The sequence below is a fragment of the Dendropsophus ebraccatus genome, chromosome 8, assembly GCF_027789765.1.
Source record: "Dendropsophus ebraccatus isolate aDenEbr1 chromosome 8, aDenEbr1.pat, whole genome shotgun sequence".
Taxonomy (NCBI): domain Eukaryota; kingdom Metazoa; phylum Chordata; class Amphibia; order Anura; family Hylidae; genus Dendropsophus; species Dendropsophus ebraccatus.
This window is the reverse complement of record NC_091461.1, coordinates 88,098,177-88,115,482: the sequence shown is the minus strand read 5'-3', so window position 1 is coordinate 88,115,482 and position 17,306 is coordinate 88,098,177. Positions and strand designations below refer to the sequence as shown.

Here is a 17,306-nt window from a genome sequence, read left to right as displayed (position 1 = left end):
CACACATTTCCCCCCAGTCTCAGCATTCACATTTTATGTAACATCCTCTTACATAGCCTGATAAATCTAAATATACAATATCCACCACCTTTTTTTTAGGTCCTATCTCAAATATATTACTAGCTATCTGAAATTCCTGATATTTGTGAGTCTTCTACTCTTTCTTTATAATGTAGTCCTCTACCACCAGGACCTGGCGACCAAAGCAGCACTGCCTTTGAATTTACTGCTGGGACTTATTCTGACTTCTGCAATGAAAGCCCTTGGTGCTGGTGTCCCTCTTTAGGGTATGATTACACTGAGCAAATGTGGCAGAATTCTGTGGCAAAACTCTCCGGCGTGGAATCCCCCTGCTTCTGTGTCAAACGGGTCAAACGGTGTCTCTATGGGAGGGCTCGCGTGTCTCCGCTCTCCGCTCACAGAATTGACATGTCAATTCTTTAAAGGAGAAGTCCGGCCAAAACTATTTTTTAATATGTTATTACTTATGGAAAGTTAGACAAATTTTTAATGTACATTAATTATGGGAAATGCACATATAGGGCTATTTCCCTTAATTTAGTAGATCAGGGAGACTTCATATTCTTAAAAAAAAACGTGATGTCACGAACCGAGGGTGTAATTACAATGGAGTGTCCATCAGGGGGCACACTATATATATAGAAGTCAATGAGTACCATTGACTTCTATATATAGTGCGCCCCTGCTGGACACTCCATTGGAATTACAATGGATGTGTATATAAATATAATAGACAGTATGTTTTTGATTGAATACATTTATGGAATACTTTGGGGAGCAAGTGTCCTTGCTCCCCAAAGTAATCCATAAATGTATTTAACCAGTGTGTTTGGAGGGCACCGAGCAGGGAGGCAGAAAAGGGCATCTACCTCCCCCCTCCCTCCCTGCTCGGTGCTGCTTCTGCTGCCACATATACACAGTACTACTCCCCCATTATCTGCTCATATTATGAGCAGATAATGGGGGAGTAGTACCTGTGCTATCCCCATAACGAATGCCGCCACCGCCGCACAGCTGCTTGTCACAAGAGCTTCAGGATGCCCCCTCCGCCGCTCTCTTTCCTCCTCCCAGCTAACAAGTTCTTACTATCCCGCCGATCATCGCTGCCGCTTACCGACGCTCACCACCACCACCACTCTCTGCTCCCACATACCGCCTCCCGGTCCGCACTGCATGCCGGCCAGGGACAGGAAGCACCAGGAGCGCCGTGCTCCCAGCGGGGTGGGGGTGCTTCCTGTCCCCGGCCGCCATGCAGTGCGGACCGGGAGGCGGTATGTGGGAGCAGAGAGTGGCGGTAAGCGGAGACTCTGAAGTCTCCATGATCTACTAAATTAAGGGAAATAGCCCTATATGTGCATTTCCCATAATTAATGTACATTAGAAATTTGTCTAACTTTCCATAAGTAATAACATATTAAAAAATAGTTTTGGCCGGAGTTGTCCTTTAAGCAGAGTGTGGAGGAGAGCAGAGCATAGAGATGTCATTTGAGACTGAGGCAGGCGCGATTAACTGTGGAATTCTGCCAAGTTTGCTCAGTGTGAACATACCCTACAAGGGAGTGTGTCATCACAATATGACTTATTTTGTTTTTTATGTCAAACATTTGTTAAGAATTTCTAAATATTTTTTTTTTTACATTTTCCATAATTTTTCATTTTACTAACTATGCAGTTTTCTAAGCTGAAGAAAGCTTATGTAAAGTGATCTGTACAGCATTAGGCTGGGTTCACACCACGTATATTTCAGTCAGTATTGTGGTCCTTATATTGTAACCAAACCCAGGAGTAGATTAAAAACACAGAAAGGATCTGTTCACACAATGATGAAATTGAGTGGATGGCCGCCATATAACAGTAAATAACTGCCATTATTTCAATATAACAGCCGTTGTTCTAAAATAACAGCAAATATTTGCCATTGAATGGCGGCCATCCACTCAATTTCAACATTGTGTGAACAGATCCTTTCTGTGTTTTTAATCCACTCCTGGTTTTGGTTGCAATATGAGGACCACAATACTGACTGAAATATACGTAGTGTGAACCCAGCCTTACAGTGAAAGGTGACATCAGTATATAGAAAGCACTTTATAGGAAGCAGCCAGCTCCCCCCTTTGGAATCATTTTTGTAGAGGTCACAGAGCACACCCAGACACCTTTCCCATTCATGTTAATGGGACAGCTCCTGTCCATTGTTACTTATGTCCAGGGGCTTGCTGTAAAGCAAATCTATAACAGATGTTAAAAAGTGTTGGCAAAATGGCTGTTTCCATAGTAATGTACCAAAAAATTAATAAAACTAAAAAATAGAAAGAGATTAGATGAAAAGAACGTTTCGGTATCTGGCTGTAATCACTAAAAATGTAGGCGACACGTTCCTTATAAAGATGGAGTCTAATGTATTTCATATAGAACGCTAACTAAGAAAAATGATTAAACTAAAGCATGGCAACAACCTCTGTCTACTAAGTGTGTCACAGGACGAAAATTGAAGAGAAATTTGATTAAACAGATGACACATTGTAGATGCTTTCAGGCTAATTAAATGGAGCAGACTAGGCTTCTGGGAGAGCTGGCGGAGGGCTGCGGGCTGCAGTTGCAGGTTGGCAGCATGTTAAGATTGGTTAAATCTACAGACACAGGAGATACTTGCAAATGATAATCTAATTTGTGTGCTGATAAATTTCACGTGTAGATTGCAGCACGTTCAGAAATATTTAACGCTATTCAGGTAATGTTATTATAGGACGATTCTGCAAGTAAGATGCAGTTACCGCAAGGCTTTAGTACCATTGTGATATGGCAAACAGCCTTAGCCAGCTGGTCTGATAGTAGTTTAGATAAATGTTAGAGTCTCTGACTCCAAATAATCTCAATCTGAATGACTTTATTTTTGAAAATGAACAGATTAATACTTGGCAGGACACAAACCTGTTTTTTAAAGAAAGCCATGAAGGTCCTTGTTGGGCTCCGTCTGTATGGTGTCATCTTGACTGCTCTGGAGCTTGTGCAGATCCAACCAATAAATTTGACACTTTAAATGCTGAGCCTCGTGCAGCCAATATTTACAGCCATTGTGTATTGCTATCCTAAGAAATAAGTTCATGGATAAGTATCCATACATATCAAGATATCCTTCTATCGTAAAATCCTGCTGCTCGTGGGGAGATCTGACAGAAGTCTAATGAGACGCCCTCAGCCATATGAATATTTTTTGCGAATCAGGAGTGATATGTGCCATCTTGTTATGTATACCCAATGCCTAATAAGCATTTACATTGATCAACAATGGTCTCTAGTTATTGTCTATAACAATATTGCCCTTATGGCACCCTGGGAACACATGGGACCCTTTCATTTTGTTGACTGACAGCTATTACTTGGTTTGGAAAAAAAGATGTGGCTTTGGAACGATCTGCCACTTGAATGGTTGACTTGTTGAACAAGTTCAGGAGTGGCCTGGATGTTGTTCTTAAAAAGTATAATATAAAAGTTATGGGTGGTAGATTTCTGAAGATTGAATGTGGATCCAGAGATTTATCATTTGTGTTGTGGTTACAGGAAGAAATCTTTCCTAAAATAGGGCAGTTAGCATCCACCTCTTTTGTAGTTTTTGCCTTTGTGTGGGATTACAGGTTGAATGTAAGGGAACCTTTTTCTTCTAGTCCTCTTAACTTTGTAACCATGTACTTTTCCAAAAACAACCTACTGTAGCTGAGTGTTATGAGTAGTCCTTTCATTGTTAGACGAATAGAGTTTCCCACTGCTTGTTGGGTAGACCCCCACAGATCTAGGGGTTCAGATGAATGCTATGTTTTGTTAAATATAGTAGCGAAATGTGAAGAGTACATTTTCACATGGCTTACTGTATTTTTTATGTGTATTTCATAACAACTGTGTAATACATATCTTGTTTTCAATAAAAATATCAGTCATAATTTACACAGTGAACTGCGGCACACATTTCTCCCACCGCATATTAGAAATCCATGTAGGTAAGTGACATGTCACTTATTTTAGGTCAGGAAGTTCCAAAATGCAGCAAAATCTTTGTCAGTAGAAAATGAAATATGGGGCAAATATTGAAGGGCAAGCCTCCGATTTCTGCCTCTACCGTGGGAACATATGCTTAATGTGTCACTGTCATTATAACTTTTAAAATCTAAATCAACAGTATGTGTGAAATAAAGCAAGTTTTCAATATACATTCATTATTTAATTTTTTTTGTTATCATGTACTTACCAGAAATCCAGGTCCAGTCTCCTGAAGGCAGATTTTTAGACCTGTGCTGGTTGAAAAAAACAGACTAAATACAGGTATTCCGGCCAGTACAGAGAGTCACGGCTCAATGTGTCTATCAATCACATGACTGTCTTCTCTGTGAGTGTTTGGATGACCTGAGGAACATTGGACTTCCTGTTTTCTGAGTCTTTGAGAAAAAAAAACTGTCAGAAAACAGTTTTGCATTATAGCTAAAGAAGAAAAAAAAATGTATGTTGCAAACTTGCTTTATATCACATCTACTGTTGATTTTGAAAGTTATGAGGACAGGTACACTTTAAGACCCTACACACCTTACATATAGTAATTGATGGACAAATGATTGTTCCTGCCCACTGCCTGTCCTCCCATACACAAGAATGTTGGGAATGGCCGAGCCTTCCTGTGTTGTCTATGGGGAATACAGGGGAAAGCCCTTGCTGCGTCTTATCTCTGACGGAACTCCTATCACCAATATCAACTGTCTGTGTTGGTTCAAGAAGGCCCCATACACCTTATATTGACGTCCAAATCCAGTACCGTTTTTTGCTACCCACGTATGGACTGTTTTGGGGATAGTTCATAAATGTAAATATTTCTGTTTTTGTCTCTGAGAAAAGATGTTAACGTGTATAATCTGTAGAAAATTACATATTGTGGGTTTTTATTCTATTTTGTCAGCGAATGTAGAAATACAGTACAAGTATTGCATTTAACTAGACATATTTATTGATTTAGGTCTGCGACTTTGGATAGAAGCTTTTGCATAAGTACAGCTGTGGGCACTCAGCAGTGTGTAAATAACTTTCTAAGTACATGGACTCTTTGAGTATTCAATAAAAGTCATAAATTAGGACTTCATGGCACAGTTGCTGAATGAGGGTGTATTCAGCCCCAGTGCCCAGGGCAGCACCAAGTATTAGTACAGCTTTGACTGCATAGAAACCTTACTCTATGTGTCTGCAGTCAGCAATGAATACAGCACTATATAGTGCACTTAAATAAGCATTACCACCTCCTGTCCTGATAATATGTCATGTCACTTAAATTCAATTAAGTACTGTATAATACTGGGCGTCCTGGGCATTCTTTCAGCTTGTCCTTCTGTCTGTGTGGGCTCTATCAGATTGAAGTAGTTGAACTTTCTGGATGGAGAGGCTATTTTTTCATACAAATTTATCTGCCGTGTGCGTGTTAATTAAACAAATGTGGACAGCTCGTATTTTCCAGGACATACATGGAAGCAGACAGTTGCTGTAATTCATAATAAGTAGGGCTTAGAGCCCCATAAAGGACCATTCAGTAATATTCTATTGCCAAACACTGGGACATTCAGCACCTTGTACAATTCCAAACAGCAAAATGTAACCTTACAGCTATGTTCCCACACCCTATTTATTTATTATTATTACTACTATTATTTGTTATTTATACATTATAGCTCACATACATCTACATTATATATATATATATATATATATATATATATATATATATATATATATACCAGCCAGACCAGTGCTTTTAGAGCAGAGTGGTGATTGGTAACCTAGACATCGAGTTGTCAACAATGGGAGGAAAACAGTGGCTATATCTGGAGAAGAAGAAGGTGCACTCTCTGTATTTGCAAACAAAATTTAACTTGATGAGCCCTACAACTAAAACTATATTAGTTGAGATGGGAATACCCCTTTAAGCCACCATGGTGGGGAATCTGTATTTAAAAGCTAGGTTGCATAAAGGACAGGGGAGGAACCTAGACTATCTAGACTGCAAAATAGACCACGAATAATGGCCAATGTTTCATAATGCCCCTTCTTGCAAATATTGGGGTGGCGATCTGTTGTGACGTCACTGATGAGTGCAGGATGAATATTCATTAGAAGGGGCAGACCAGCCAGGATGGATTGGGGTACTGAGGGTGTAGGTCCTACCCCCAGTGCACTAAACTGCCTTGTTAGTATATGGATTAAACTACAAAGTACACTAAAACGGCGCAGAGGATGAAGGTAAGAAACTTCCCTTCATCCTAAGCACCCTATGCGCTAAAGGGACATATCTGCAGGTTATGTATAATCAATATTTATGAATTTTAGCTACACAAAAAGTACGGTAGTTAAAAATACAAGAACAGAATAAAACACATAAGCAGGTATGGGAAACAGTCTCACTGTCTAAACAAATTTAATATGTAACAAAGCTGTAGTCCAGTGTGGCTATTACCTTGTCAGTGCTATGAGGACATAGCCTAGAAGTGTTATGGCAGATTTAAGTTGGGTTGCAATGAAAGGGAAGTGTGTCAAATTGGACAGTATATTCTAGTCCCGTAAGAAGTGCACTTCGACTAGGGTGATCCTCATCATTTTCCACAATAATTACATCAGCCAAACAAAACAAAACAGTAGTAGTACATGAAAAGAACAAATAGAAAAATGAAAGGTAGGGTGTAGAAAAGTGGTGGGGAGGAGAACCCTGACTAGGGAGATCATGCTTCATATAAGGACTTGTATTATGAAAACAAGTGGAAAGCTTAGTATTTCAAGAACAAAAGCCAAGGTCTCCATAGTACTAAATATTTCTCATTTGTGCCAGATGCTTCAGCTGAAAGCTCCCCAATACAGTGGAGAAACAACATCTCAGCATGCCACTCTATCATGGTAACGCCAGTGTCTGAGTATAACTGACCAAGCTGCAGTCAGACAGAATCGGAGGAGACTTTTTGAGCATACAGTAAACTCCTGTAGACATGTTGAGCATACAGTAAGCTCCTGTAACCGCCAAGCAACAGTGGTTTCCCACTGTTAGTGTTCCTATGCACCTGTGAAAAAAAGTTTTGAGGTTAAGTGGTGGATGAGGTACTTTATAGTTTCCCTACTAGTTGTCAGTGTTTTATATATTCATAGGTCTTTCTATGCACAGCTGAAGGAAGCAATGGGTTAACGTTTATGTGTACCATGTTATGTTATGTGCTGACCACTAGGAGGTGCTCTTTCTTTTTCAACCTATCCTGTCCTTACTTTCTACGCTCACCCCCTGTAGGAGGAGTTTGCACCGTGTGGGAGAAAGTGAGTTAATTCTGTTGAGTCTAGATACCAGAATAAGCAGATGCAACAAGAGACCCACAATTCTTTAAAAGCAACTATTTACACTATGCAGTGCGAAGCACCAGTAAGGGACACTAGCCACCAAGGAACACCCTAGCCCACGCCAGGAACACGTCTAGAAAGGGCAGGACAGACTTTTGAAGAAATAGGAACTGATCTCAGTAGGACAAAGCTACCGTAAGGTAAAGGTCTACGTATCCTACTGCACCATGGAGGTAACTGGGACAGCTCGGACACCTAGTTACACCAAGATAACCATGGTGCGGGCTCATGCTACCTTACTGGGACGGGTTTTACGATACCAGAGGGCAGAAGGTCAGACACAGTCGAAACATGAGTACGAGTATTACTTCATTACTGAAGATAACTACCAAGGTTCCAGCAGAGTACAAGGCTACATTTTGTTGGGGCTCCTCTGGCAAACTCCTCTACTCTCTACAAGCACTACTACACCTACTTCTTCTACTCCTTTCAAGCACCTACCTCAAGCATTGAAGTCTGTATCAGGATTATCATCTGTAAAATGTGTACTGTCATACTGCAAAGCCTTACAGTAAAGTTTTTATATCTTTATATAAACGCACGGGACTCTGACTATCTCTACTCGCACCTGCACCTATACACAGTCTACCGCACACCTTGGGTTATTTTTCCCTCTTCTGCGGGTAGCGGTATGGACAATCCGGTGGGTCAGGTGCCACTCCAGGTTGCCGTGACAAGAGCCCAAGGGACCCTTAACAACCTGGAAGGTTACAGACTAGAGATGAGCGAAACTTGAGCAGGCTCGAGTCCATCCGAACCGGATCATTCGGCTTTTGATTAGCGGTGGCTGCTGAAGTTGGATAAAGCCCTAAGGCTATGTAGAAAACATGGATATAGTCATTGGCTGTATCCATGTTTTCCAGACAACCTTAGAGCTTTATCCAACTTCAGCAGCCACCGCTAATCAAATGCTGAATGATCGGGTTCAGATGGACTCGAGCATGCTCGAGGTTCGCTCATCTCTATTACAGACTGTTTTGGGGACACTACCGGCCATACAAAAAGCAGGTACCAACATCACACTTGTTTGCTGGACTAGCACTGGCATCAAGACAACTACCATCACTAGCACATCACTACACCACAAAATTGGCGCCATGGGCTATCTCAACTACTGGCTGAGTGCCACAAGAGAACTGTTTAGACATGTCTTTCTGTGCCTACTCCTCACAGCCGACATTATGGCCTGTGCTTCACCATCTAAAGACGGTAGTGGTAAACAACAATGTTATCGCCCCTTCCCCCAACCCCATTTTCCAGGGACTATGTATGGGTTACGCCCTGTTTTTATTATAGCTACATAAGGACTTCAATCACAGCACAATGAAGTGATTTTAATATGTTCCCTTTTGCCAGCCATGAGCCGTGAGCTCACTTGGGCTTGAGACTCAGGATACCAGATGCTCAATAAAAACGTCTGTAGTGTACCTGAACTGCATTGATCTGTAAACACATTCACCAAATGCATCAATGAAATCCATGGCCCTATTATTGTAGACAGGCCGTGTCTCCGGAGATGTCAGATGCTGAGCTGAACCGCATGGGATTTTGATGCAGTTCTGTTTGGAAGGGAGGCACATTTAATTACTCTGCAGCTATTCATGAAGGGACAGATCCATTATATTGATGGCTTCTTGGCGCTGCTTTGGCTGTAGCCATGCCTTATTAATGGGTCTTTTAAGGAGACAAGGCAAAGAAAATCTAGAGATAACAACATATTATTATCTTAACTCTTACTGCAAAAAATAATATTTTTTTTATAGTAAGTTGAAACAAGCAGAAAATACAGCCAGCTTACACCATCCCATCTCATGTTATGGCCTGGACAAATTCACTTACTAGTTTACATTTAGAATACAATTGGCTGATTGGCAGGTCTGGCACCAATACACAGTCTCCGAAGCAGTGGGAGACCGTAAATCTCTGAACCCAGAGCTGTGGAAATACTTAAGTACCGGCCGAGATGATCCGGCCAAAGACCGGCTGTTTCGTGACCCGGCCGGGGTCACGGAACGGCCGGTCTCTTACCTAGTGGGAACATATCCTTAATGATTATGTCTTATGATCGTTGATAAAATCTTTTGAAGTGTTGTCTAGATATTTCAAAAGTTTAGGTCACATAGAGACTTAGTCCTGAGACCCACAATGATAATGGTAAGCCTTAGCAAGATGAAGCAAGCAGCAAAGCTCTTCAGGCCAATCTAAATAATACACTATAATAGAACACATCGATTGGATAGGACAGCCAACCGGGATGAATAAAGCACGTTTTATCCAGCTATATGATTGTATTAGGTCCAGGTGCCATCTAAGCTTTTCACATATCTGGATAATACGTCAAAGTTTTATATAAATGGACTTTGATGCAATATGTTTACCGGACCCTTACCCATTATAACCTCTGTCGCTGTGTCTGTTCTAGTTATGTTTTGCTGTGTGATTTATTATATATATATATATATATATATATATATATATATATATATATATATATAATAATTTTTTCCCATTTAATGAGTTGTAGTTTACTTAAAGGGAATGTGTTATGTGTCATAAATGACTTATTGTTTAAATAATATTTTTATGTTAAACATTTTTTAAGATGCTTTGGTGACACTTATCAATTTTTTCATCTTTCTATCTGTATTATAAACTAATCCTAATATCTTGCAGTTTTCATTCTCACCACTGGAGCTAAAACTGAGCTGAGACTTCCTGTTCTGTTTGTGGTGATAAAAGGAAGCTGGTGTAAAGTGAGCTGTAGAGCATTGCAGCAACATGTGACACCAGTAGATGGAGGAGACAGTAGCAGCTTCCTGTGGCCCTCTTAAAAGGCCACAGAGTACGCTCAGTAATGTTTCACATTCATCTCAAGGGGACAGAGTCTGTCTATTATCATCTATGTCCATGAGTCTTGCTGTAAAGCATGTCACTAAATACTGTTAAAAACAGCCCAGGCAAATTGGCAGCCCCCATAACAATGTACAAAAAGTGTGTGTGGGGGGGAAATACAGTAAGAAAATAGAAACAGGTTAGAATAAAAGACCATCTGATTCTAATTGGTGAAAAAAAAAATTAGTTGACACATTTCCTTTAGGTGCCACAGAATATTAGTGAAGGTTCGGGGCTTTCTCAGGCACCTGATTATCTTGTGAATGCCATCATTGCATATATTCTATAAGTAACCATCACCCTAGTGACATCTCTTTCTGTGTGACAGAGAAGCCTTTTTCCTCCCTTAGGAACCCAGGTCCAGTTATGACTGTAAACCCATGTCTGTGCCCACCCCCATTATATGGACCTGATCCAGTCCCCATGTTGACAGCTTGTATAAAATTAACTCATTGGGTTTCCCATCTGTTCCAGATATTGATGGCATGGAGCTATGCATTAGGCCTGCTCATCAGACCTATGTACTATGTATATTGTGTAGCAGTATCACTATAGTTCATCCTGTAATTTTTTATGTGGCAGTGAAGGATGCTTATGTTTGCTCAGAGGAAGATTATTTTGATTCTGCTATATCCTGTTTAATATTCTCTGTAGCCTTCCCAGTTTTTTTCCTTCCTATAGATAGGACTGAGCATTTACCTGCAGGGATTAAACACAGAATGGTGCCTAGCAGCGTAAAGTAAACTAAATTGCATTTAGATTCAATATTTGCTACAATTAATACCCAGGAGAGGTATTTATTCTGACATTGGCATCTGACTTTGTACATCGTTCTCTAAGTTTATGTGAGTCTAATTTTTCATAATACGTCTTGAGTATATTTATGTTGTTTCTAAACCTCACGGCTTCTCTTTGTCATAAGTCACTAGTATGAAAGAACAGATGGATGCCATTGGGATACATGTTATATTCTTACTACATTATAATATTAGAAACAAATAATACAGCCTATGTTTATGTCAAATCACTGTGTTTATAGTTTGCATTACTTCATTTAGCAATTATTGAAGCTGTAAAATGAAGAAAAAAAAACAAAACTGGTGGAAACAAGAGACACAACCACCAAAGTACCATTGACAGCTGTAGACCAGGCAGAAAGTTCTATCATGTTGGGTTTACACCCTCAGTAGGCTTAGTCACTATTCTCCATGCTACACCAAGTGGCGTAACCTCTTTTATATTATTGATTACGGCATGCTCACCAACCCTCTGAAGGCAATATGTTTATATAATTTCTTATGAAAATAAAATAATTATTAAAATAAATATTGACATTAAAGGGGTTGTCCCAAGAGCCACAGTTATCCCCTATCCAGACTACAGGGCTTATTTGCTGAGTGGTTAGGGTCCGACCACTGGCAAAAATTATTCAGCACTTGGTAATGTTTGGAAGCTCCATAGAGAATGGATAGAGTGCTAGCTGTGCATGCACACTTAATTTGTTCAGGGGGGCAATTGTCCTCTATTCCCAGGATCAGTGGGGGTCCATGCAGTAACCGAGAAGGCAAGACAGGACGCAGGAATTGAAGCGGGACAGAGAATGTACATTGCCCAAACAAGAGCATACAAAGGAGAAGTCTGGATTTTTTTTTTAAATGGCAGGGCACAGGGGGGGGGGGGGGGGGACAAACGGCAGATCACCACTCCAATACCCCTGCTGGGCTCCAGGATCTTCACCAGAGCCAACATCACAAGCCAGTTGATGGACTGGCAGCTCAGCTAGTCAGTGATTGTGGCTGGCTCCAGTCACTGATTGGCTGAGTGGGCTGTCCATCAACTGAGTCATGACATCATCACAACTCGGGGGGAAAATGCCTTCCCCCCCCAGGCCGGTCCCGCCGCTCATCACAGAGAGATGTAAGCAGTGCTTCCCCTGCTGCTTGTCATGTTCTTTCTGGGTCCGGACTTCTCCATTACTCTCATTTCAGCAGCTTGGTGTGCTGTGCTTGCTGTGATGCTGCCGCTGTTACTTTAATTTCTGCTCACATAACTCCTTGACTGTTCACTATCACTATTTTATGGCATAGTAGAAAAGAGTATGTGAGGTGTTGTGGCATGATTTCATACATTAGTCCTATGTGTGCTACTGGTTCTGCCCCCCTTCCCCCCCAAAAAAAAAATACATGGAATGTATAACAAACAGCTGTGCACCATGGAAGGGACTCTGAGGTGCAATAACAACAGTGAGCACCTTTCTTATCACTCTTAATGATTCTTCTTATGAAGCCATGCAAGCTTTAATTTAATTTAAAAAAATTTTAACAGTAGGTACGCTTTATAAAAAAAATCTCAAGCCTTAATATCATAAATTAAAATGAAGTAAACTAAACTAAACTTCAAAACAGTACTCCAGAGAACAGAGCAGGGGGCCAGGAACTGACACAAACCTTGATGGCAGCGGAAGGGGCTCTGTCACCCCCATACTGCTACCACTCACAGTAAACCAAAGTAGTACAACTTCATTTAAGCAATGTATTTGCAAAGAAAAAAAATTATTGAGTCTCTGGAGCACCCCTTTAAGGCAATCCTCTGTTCTCAGCCTGAGGACATAAAGCCACTGATACAGATAACATCCTGAACTGTTCCGGATATTACCTCCATGGATGTCACCTTGTAGCTATGAGCGAAGAACTAAAGATATATCGGCCAAGTGCTGGCTCAGCAGTGGAGAATTTCCTTTGTTTTCTGCTGTGTCCATACATATTTGCCAGCCACAGCATAACACACATACTTGTTACCTATAATACAACCTCCCTTTTGGCTGTATTTGTACACTTGTGTGTGTGATGTGAAAGACAACTGAATGCTGACCCCAGGTAAACTTTTTGAACTAAAGACTCATAAGCTCCAGTGTACAGCGTCCCCTCCTCCCTCTCGCACACAGCTCAGCGGCTCTGTCTAGCATGTTACCTTAGTACAAGGTCATCCTTCAGGACTAATAGTTGACATTGTACTTGTACAGTGAATGGTGAGATGCTCAGCAGTGTTACACTGTGCAATAAAATCTATTTTGCAATTCCCTTTGCGTACACTATTGATAGTTACATAGAGAATATAAGTGGGTTTCTAATTAGAAAAAAACATTCAAATAATAATTTTCTAATAAAACATTTAGGTCTTTGCAATAGAAATAACATCTTCTAATGATTTAAATTCTCAGGACATCTACTCTGAGGGCCATTGGAACCCATTTAGTGAGGATATGGATGGCCATCACTGATCATGAGTGAGCGCTCAGGTTTCAGTACTGGCAAAGGACTTTGGCTGTCATTGTGGGTTAACAACATCCACCACGTTTTACCTTCAAATAAATAAAAATACAGGAATAGTTACAGAATAAATGCCAAAAAAGGTTGCAAAATCCTTGGTAAAAGGCCATAATGTAAAACTATCACGAGTTCTATTTTATAAAATTAATTTTGTTTTTGAGGTTATATAATATACAGTTATATTTTTGTTATCATTCTATGACCTCAGGAACAAGTAGTAACTCCCAGACTCTCTGAAATCTTTTTGTTACCACCCTCTCGTCCTTTGGTGACCATACATTATTATCTAGGAATTGCTAAAAGAAAACTGTCCCTTCACAGACATTGGTGGAAAATCACAACAGTCAGCTCCCCCGTACCATTTCATCTTCTATAGGCAAAGCTTTAGCCAGTCGACCATTATAGTCAAGATTGATCATGCGTTCCTTTGGGAAGAGCCAAGCGGAGCTGACAGGTGGCGAACTGGAAGCAAAGGTGCTTCCCTTGCATTGCTGCTGTTGTGTTGTAGCAAATTCTACCAATGTCTGTAATTAGACAACCCCTTATTATTATTATTATTATTATTATTACTATTATTATTATCCTTTATGTTTAAAGCTCCTTTTATTCCAGAGCGCTGTACATATGACAAGAGGTTAACACACAGAATATAATAGGACCCTCGAGAGCTTACAATCTACAAAGTAAGAGGAGAGATACAGAAGGTGAGGGGACAGCTAGTCAGTTTAGTGCAGAGTTATTGTAGGTTGTAGCCTAGTTTAACCCCTTAAAGTGTAACTGTCACATTTTTTTTTATTGCAGAAATCAGTAGTATAAGCAATTTTAAGAAACTGTAATAGGTTTCATCAGCCAAAAAAGCCTCTTTCTGTACTCAAGAAGCAATCTCCCAGCCTCCCCCCCTGACTTCTTATCTGTGCATTATCAGGCAAACACGTCTTCATTACAGAGAAGCCAGTGAAGACGGGCTCTGCTCTCTCCATTGTAAGACTATGAAGGGGGGAGGGGCTGAGGGAGATGAGGGAGCAGAAAGAGGTGACATGAAGGTCAGTTGTTTGTAGACTCTCTGGGCACCTAAACCGCAGGATTCTGGGGTCAGAAAGGTCAGTGCTTATCTATGAACTTACTGAGAGAAGATTGCAGGGTGTTGTGCTTTGCAGAAATCCTCCGTGCTCAGTCACTCCTAACAGCCCCTCCCCTCTCCATAGCCACATAATGGAGACAGAAATCCTGCTTCATTTGATGTGAGGGGGGAGGCTGGGAGATTGCTTTTTCAGTACAGAAGGAAACTCTTTTAGTACAAAAAACCTATTACAGAGTTTCTTAAAATCGCTTGTACTGTTGATATTTAATGTTTTCAGAAAAATGACCCTGAAATGACAGTTACGCTTTAAGGACCAGGCCAATTTTTTTTGGCGCACTTAATTTTTTTCCTCGTGTTTTAAAGACCATAGTGCTTGCATTTTTTCACCTACAGACCCATATGAGTTCTTATTTTTTGCAACACTGATTGTGCTTTGCAATTACACACTTCATTGTTTGTACATTGAAATTGGAAAAAAAGGCTTTTTTTTTTCTTTTTTTTTTTTTTTTCTTTACGCTGTTTGCCCTGTGGTAAAACTGATATGCTATTGATGTTCCTCAAATAAGTACGATTATAACGATAGGCAATTTATATAACTTTAATTTTGAAATTAAAACCTTTCAAAAATGAAATGTGTTAAATTACTCTATTACACATTTATTTTTTGGTCTACGGGGCTATTTAAGGCATCATTTTTTGTGCCATGATCTGTACTTTCTATCAGTAGCTTGCTTTTGTATATGTGAATTTTTTATCACTTTTTTTCCCCACAGGTATTTATAGTTCTTCTAGGGGACTCATATGAGCAATGCACTGATTGCTCATAGTGATCAATGCAGTTAATATGTACTGCATTGATTTATGTATCTGGTGCTCGATTACTATGGGCTGCTGGAGCCCATAGTAATCGAGCACTGAGCTGGGATCAACGTCATTACTATGCTGAGGCCCGGCCCGGTAAGAACAACAGATCAGGTTCTTGTGAATGCCTTGTTAGAATTGATCTGCCACTAGACCACCACAGAGGACTTTTTTAACAGCAGTTTAATGCTGCTGTCAGTTTTGCCAGTGGCATTTAAATGGTTAATTAGCCAGTGCTGTGATTTGCCAGTGGTAGCTAATAGCCATTGATGGCGGAATATACGTTAAAGGGTTAAAGAGGTGGGTTTTCCGGTAGCTCTTACAGGACTTGATGGTGGATGAGAGCCAGATGTGTCAGGATAGTGAATTCCAAAGTATATGGGAAGATCGGGCAAAATCTTGGAGGGGGTTGTGTGAGGTACTGACAAGGGGGAGTTGTGGGTGGCCTTGTATGTCACAGTTTAAATAAATTTATTGGGCAATGAGGAAATAGTGAAGACATTGGCAGAGGGGAAGAGGCAGAGCAATAGGAGAGATGGTTTAGTCTGCCAGCAGTGTTGATTTATTGCTGTAGATTGCAAGCCCTCTCTCCCTATGTACCAGTCTGTCATTTACTTTATACATGTTGTTTTCTTGGTAATATGTTATGTTCTGTATCTTATCCCCTTATCATAGGTACAGCACTTCGGATTTCAGGGTGCTTAAAAATATAATAGTAGTAATAATAATAATAATAATAATAATAATAATAATAATAATTGCATGTTGCTAGGGTATGTTATACATTTAAAATAGAGAATGTAATTATTATCTGTCTTTTTTTCAGCCCTATTGAAACCTGCCAAAACTTCTACAAGGACTTCACTCTCCAGATAGATATGGCCTTCAACATCTTCTTCCTTCTATATTTTGGCCTGAGGGTAAGTGGTATTTCCTATAGCTTAGAATGTTTACAGAAGTATAGAACAAGATAAATACAGTACTTAATGATATAGATTGTATAAGGCCCCGTTCCCACTGAGCAAAGCTAGCGGAATTCCGCGACGGAATTGTCCGCCGCGGAATGCCGTTAGCCTCCCGCTCATAATGGGACTCTATGGGAGGCGCGCGCTGCTGCTCTATACGCGCTGAAGAATGAACATGTTCATTCTTCAGCGCGGACAGGGCAGGAGCGCGCGCCTCCCATAGAGTCCCATTATGAGCGGGAGGCTAACGGCATTCCGCGGCGGACAATTCCGTCGCGGAATTCCGCTAGCTTTGCTCAGTGGGAACGGGGCCTAAATGTTTTTCTTTCTGGAATTCGCAATTGACTTTTTTTTTATTGCCTTTGTATAAAAATCTTTTGAAGGGGTCCGTTCGGCAGGTGATGCAGTTATTGTCCTAAAAAATAACTTTTAAACTTGCAGCCCTGCGCAAACTGCTGTGGCCTAGAGTGTCTGTGCATTAGACTTGCACCACCCCTCCGCCCCTCCTCCCCACCCTCCTCATCAATCGGAATGCTCCAGGCAGGTATTCTCCTATTCATCACCTGTAAGAACACTGCACATGTGTGGATTGTTAAGGCACCTGTGCAGTTTTCAGACAAGTGATGAATAGAAAAAAACCTGCCCTGGAGCATTCCTAATGGTGAAGAGGGCGGGGAGGAAGGATGGAGAGGTGGTGCAAGCCTAGGGCACAGACACACTAAGCCACACCAATTTGACACAGGGCTGCAA

At 40.7% G+C, this 17,306-nt stretch overlaps 1 protein-coding gene across 7 annotated transcripts in view; it reads left to right on the top strand.

Annotated features, from left to right (window-relative positions):
* KCNMA1 (potassium calcium-activated channel subfamily M alpha 1) overlaps nucleotides 1-17,306 on the top strand; it is a 332,984-nt gene that overhangs the window by 137,081 nt on the left and 178,597 nt on the right. For all 7 annotated transcript variants that reach the window (XM_069980872.1, XM_069980871.1, XM_069980873.1 and 4 more), the window contains exon 4: nucleotides 16,418-16,511. In XM_069980872.1, coding sequence (XP_069836973.1) covers nucleotides 16,418-16,511 — 94 coding nt within the window. The remainder of the gene's footprint in view (nucleotides 1-16,417; nucleotides 16,512-17,306) is intronic.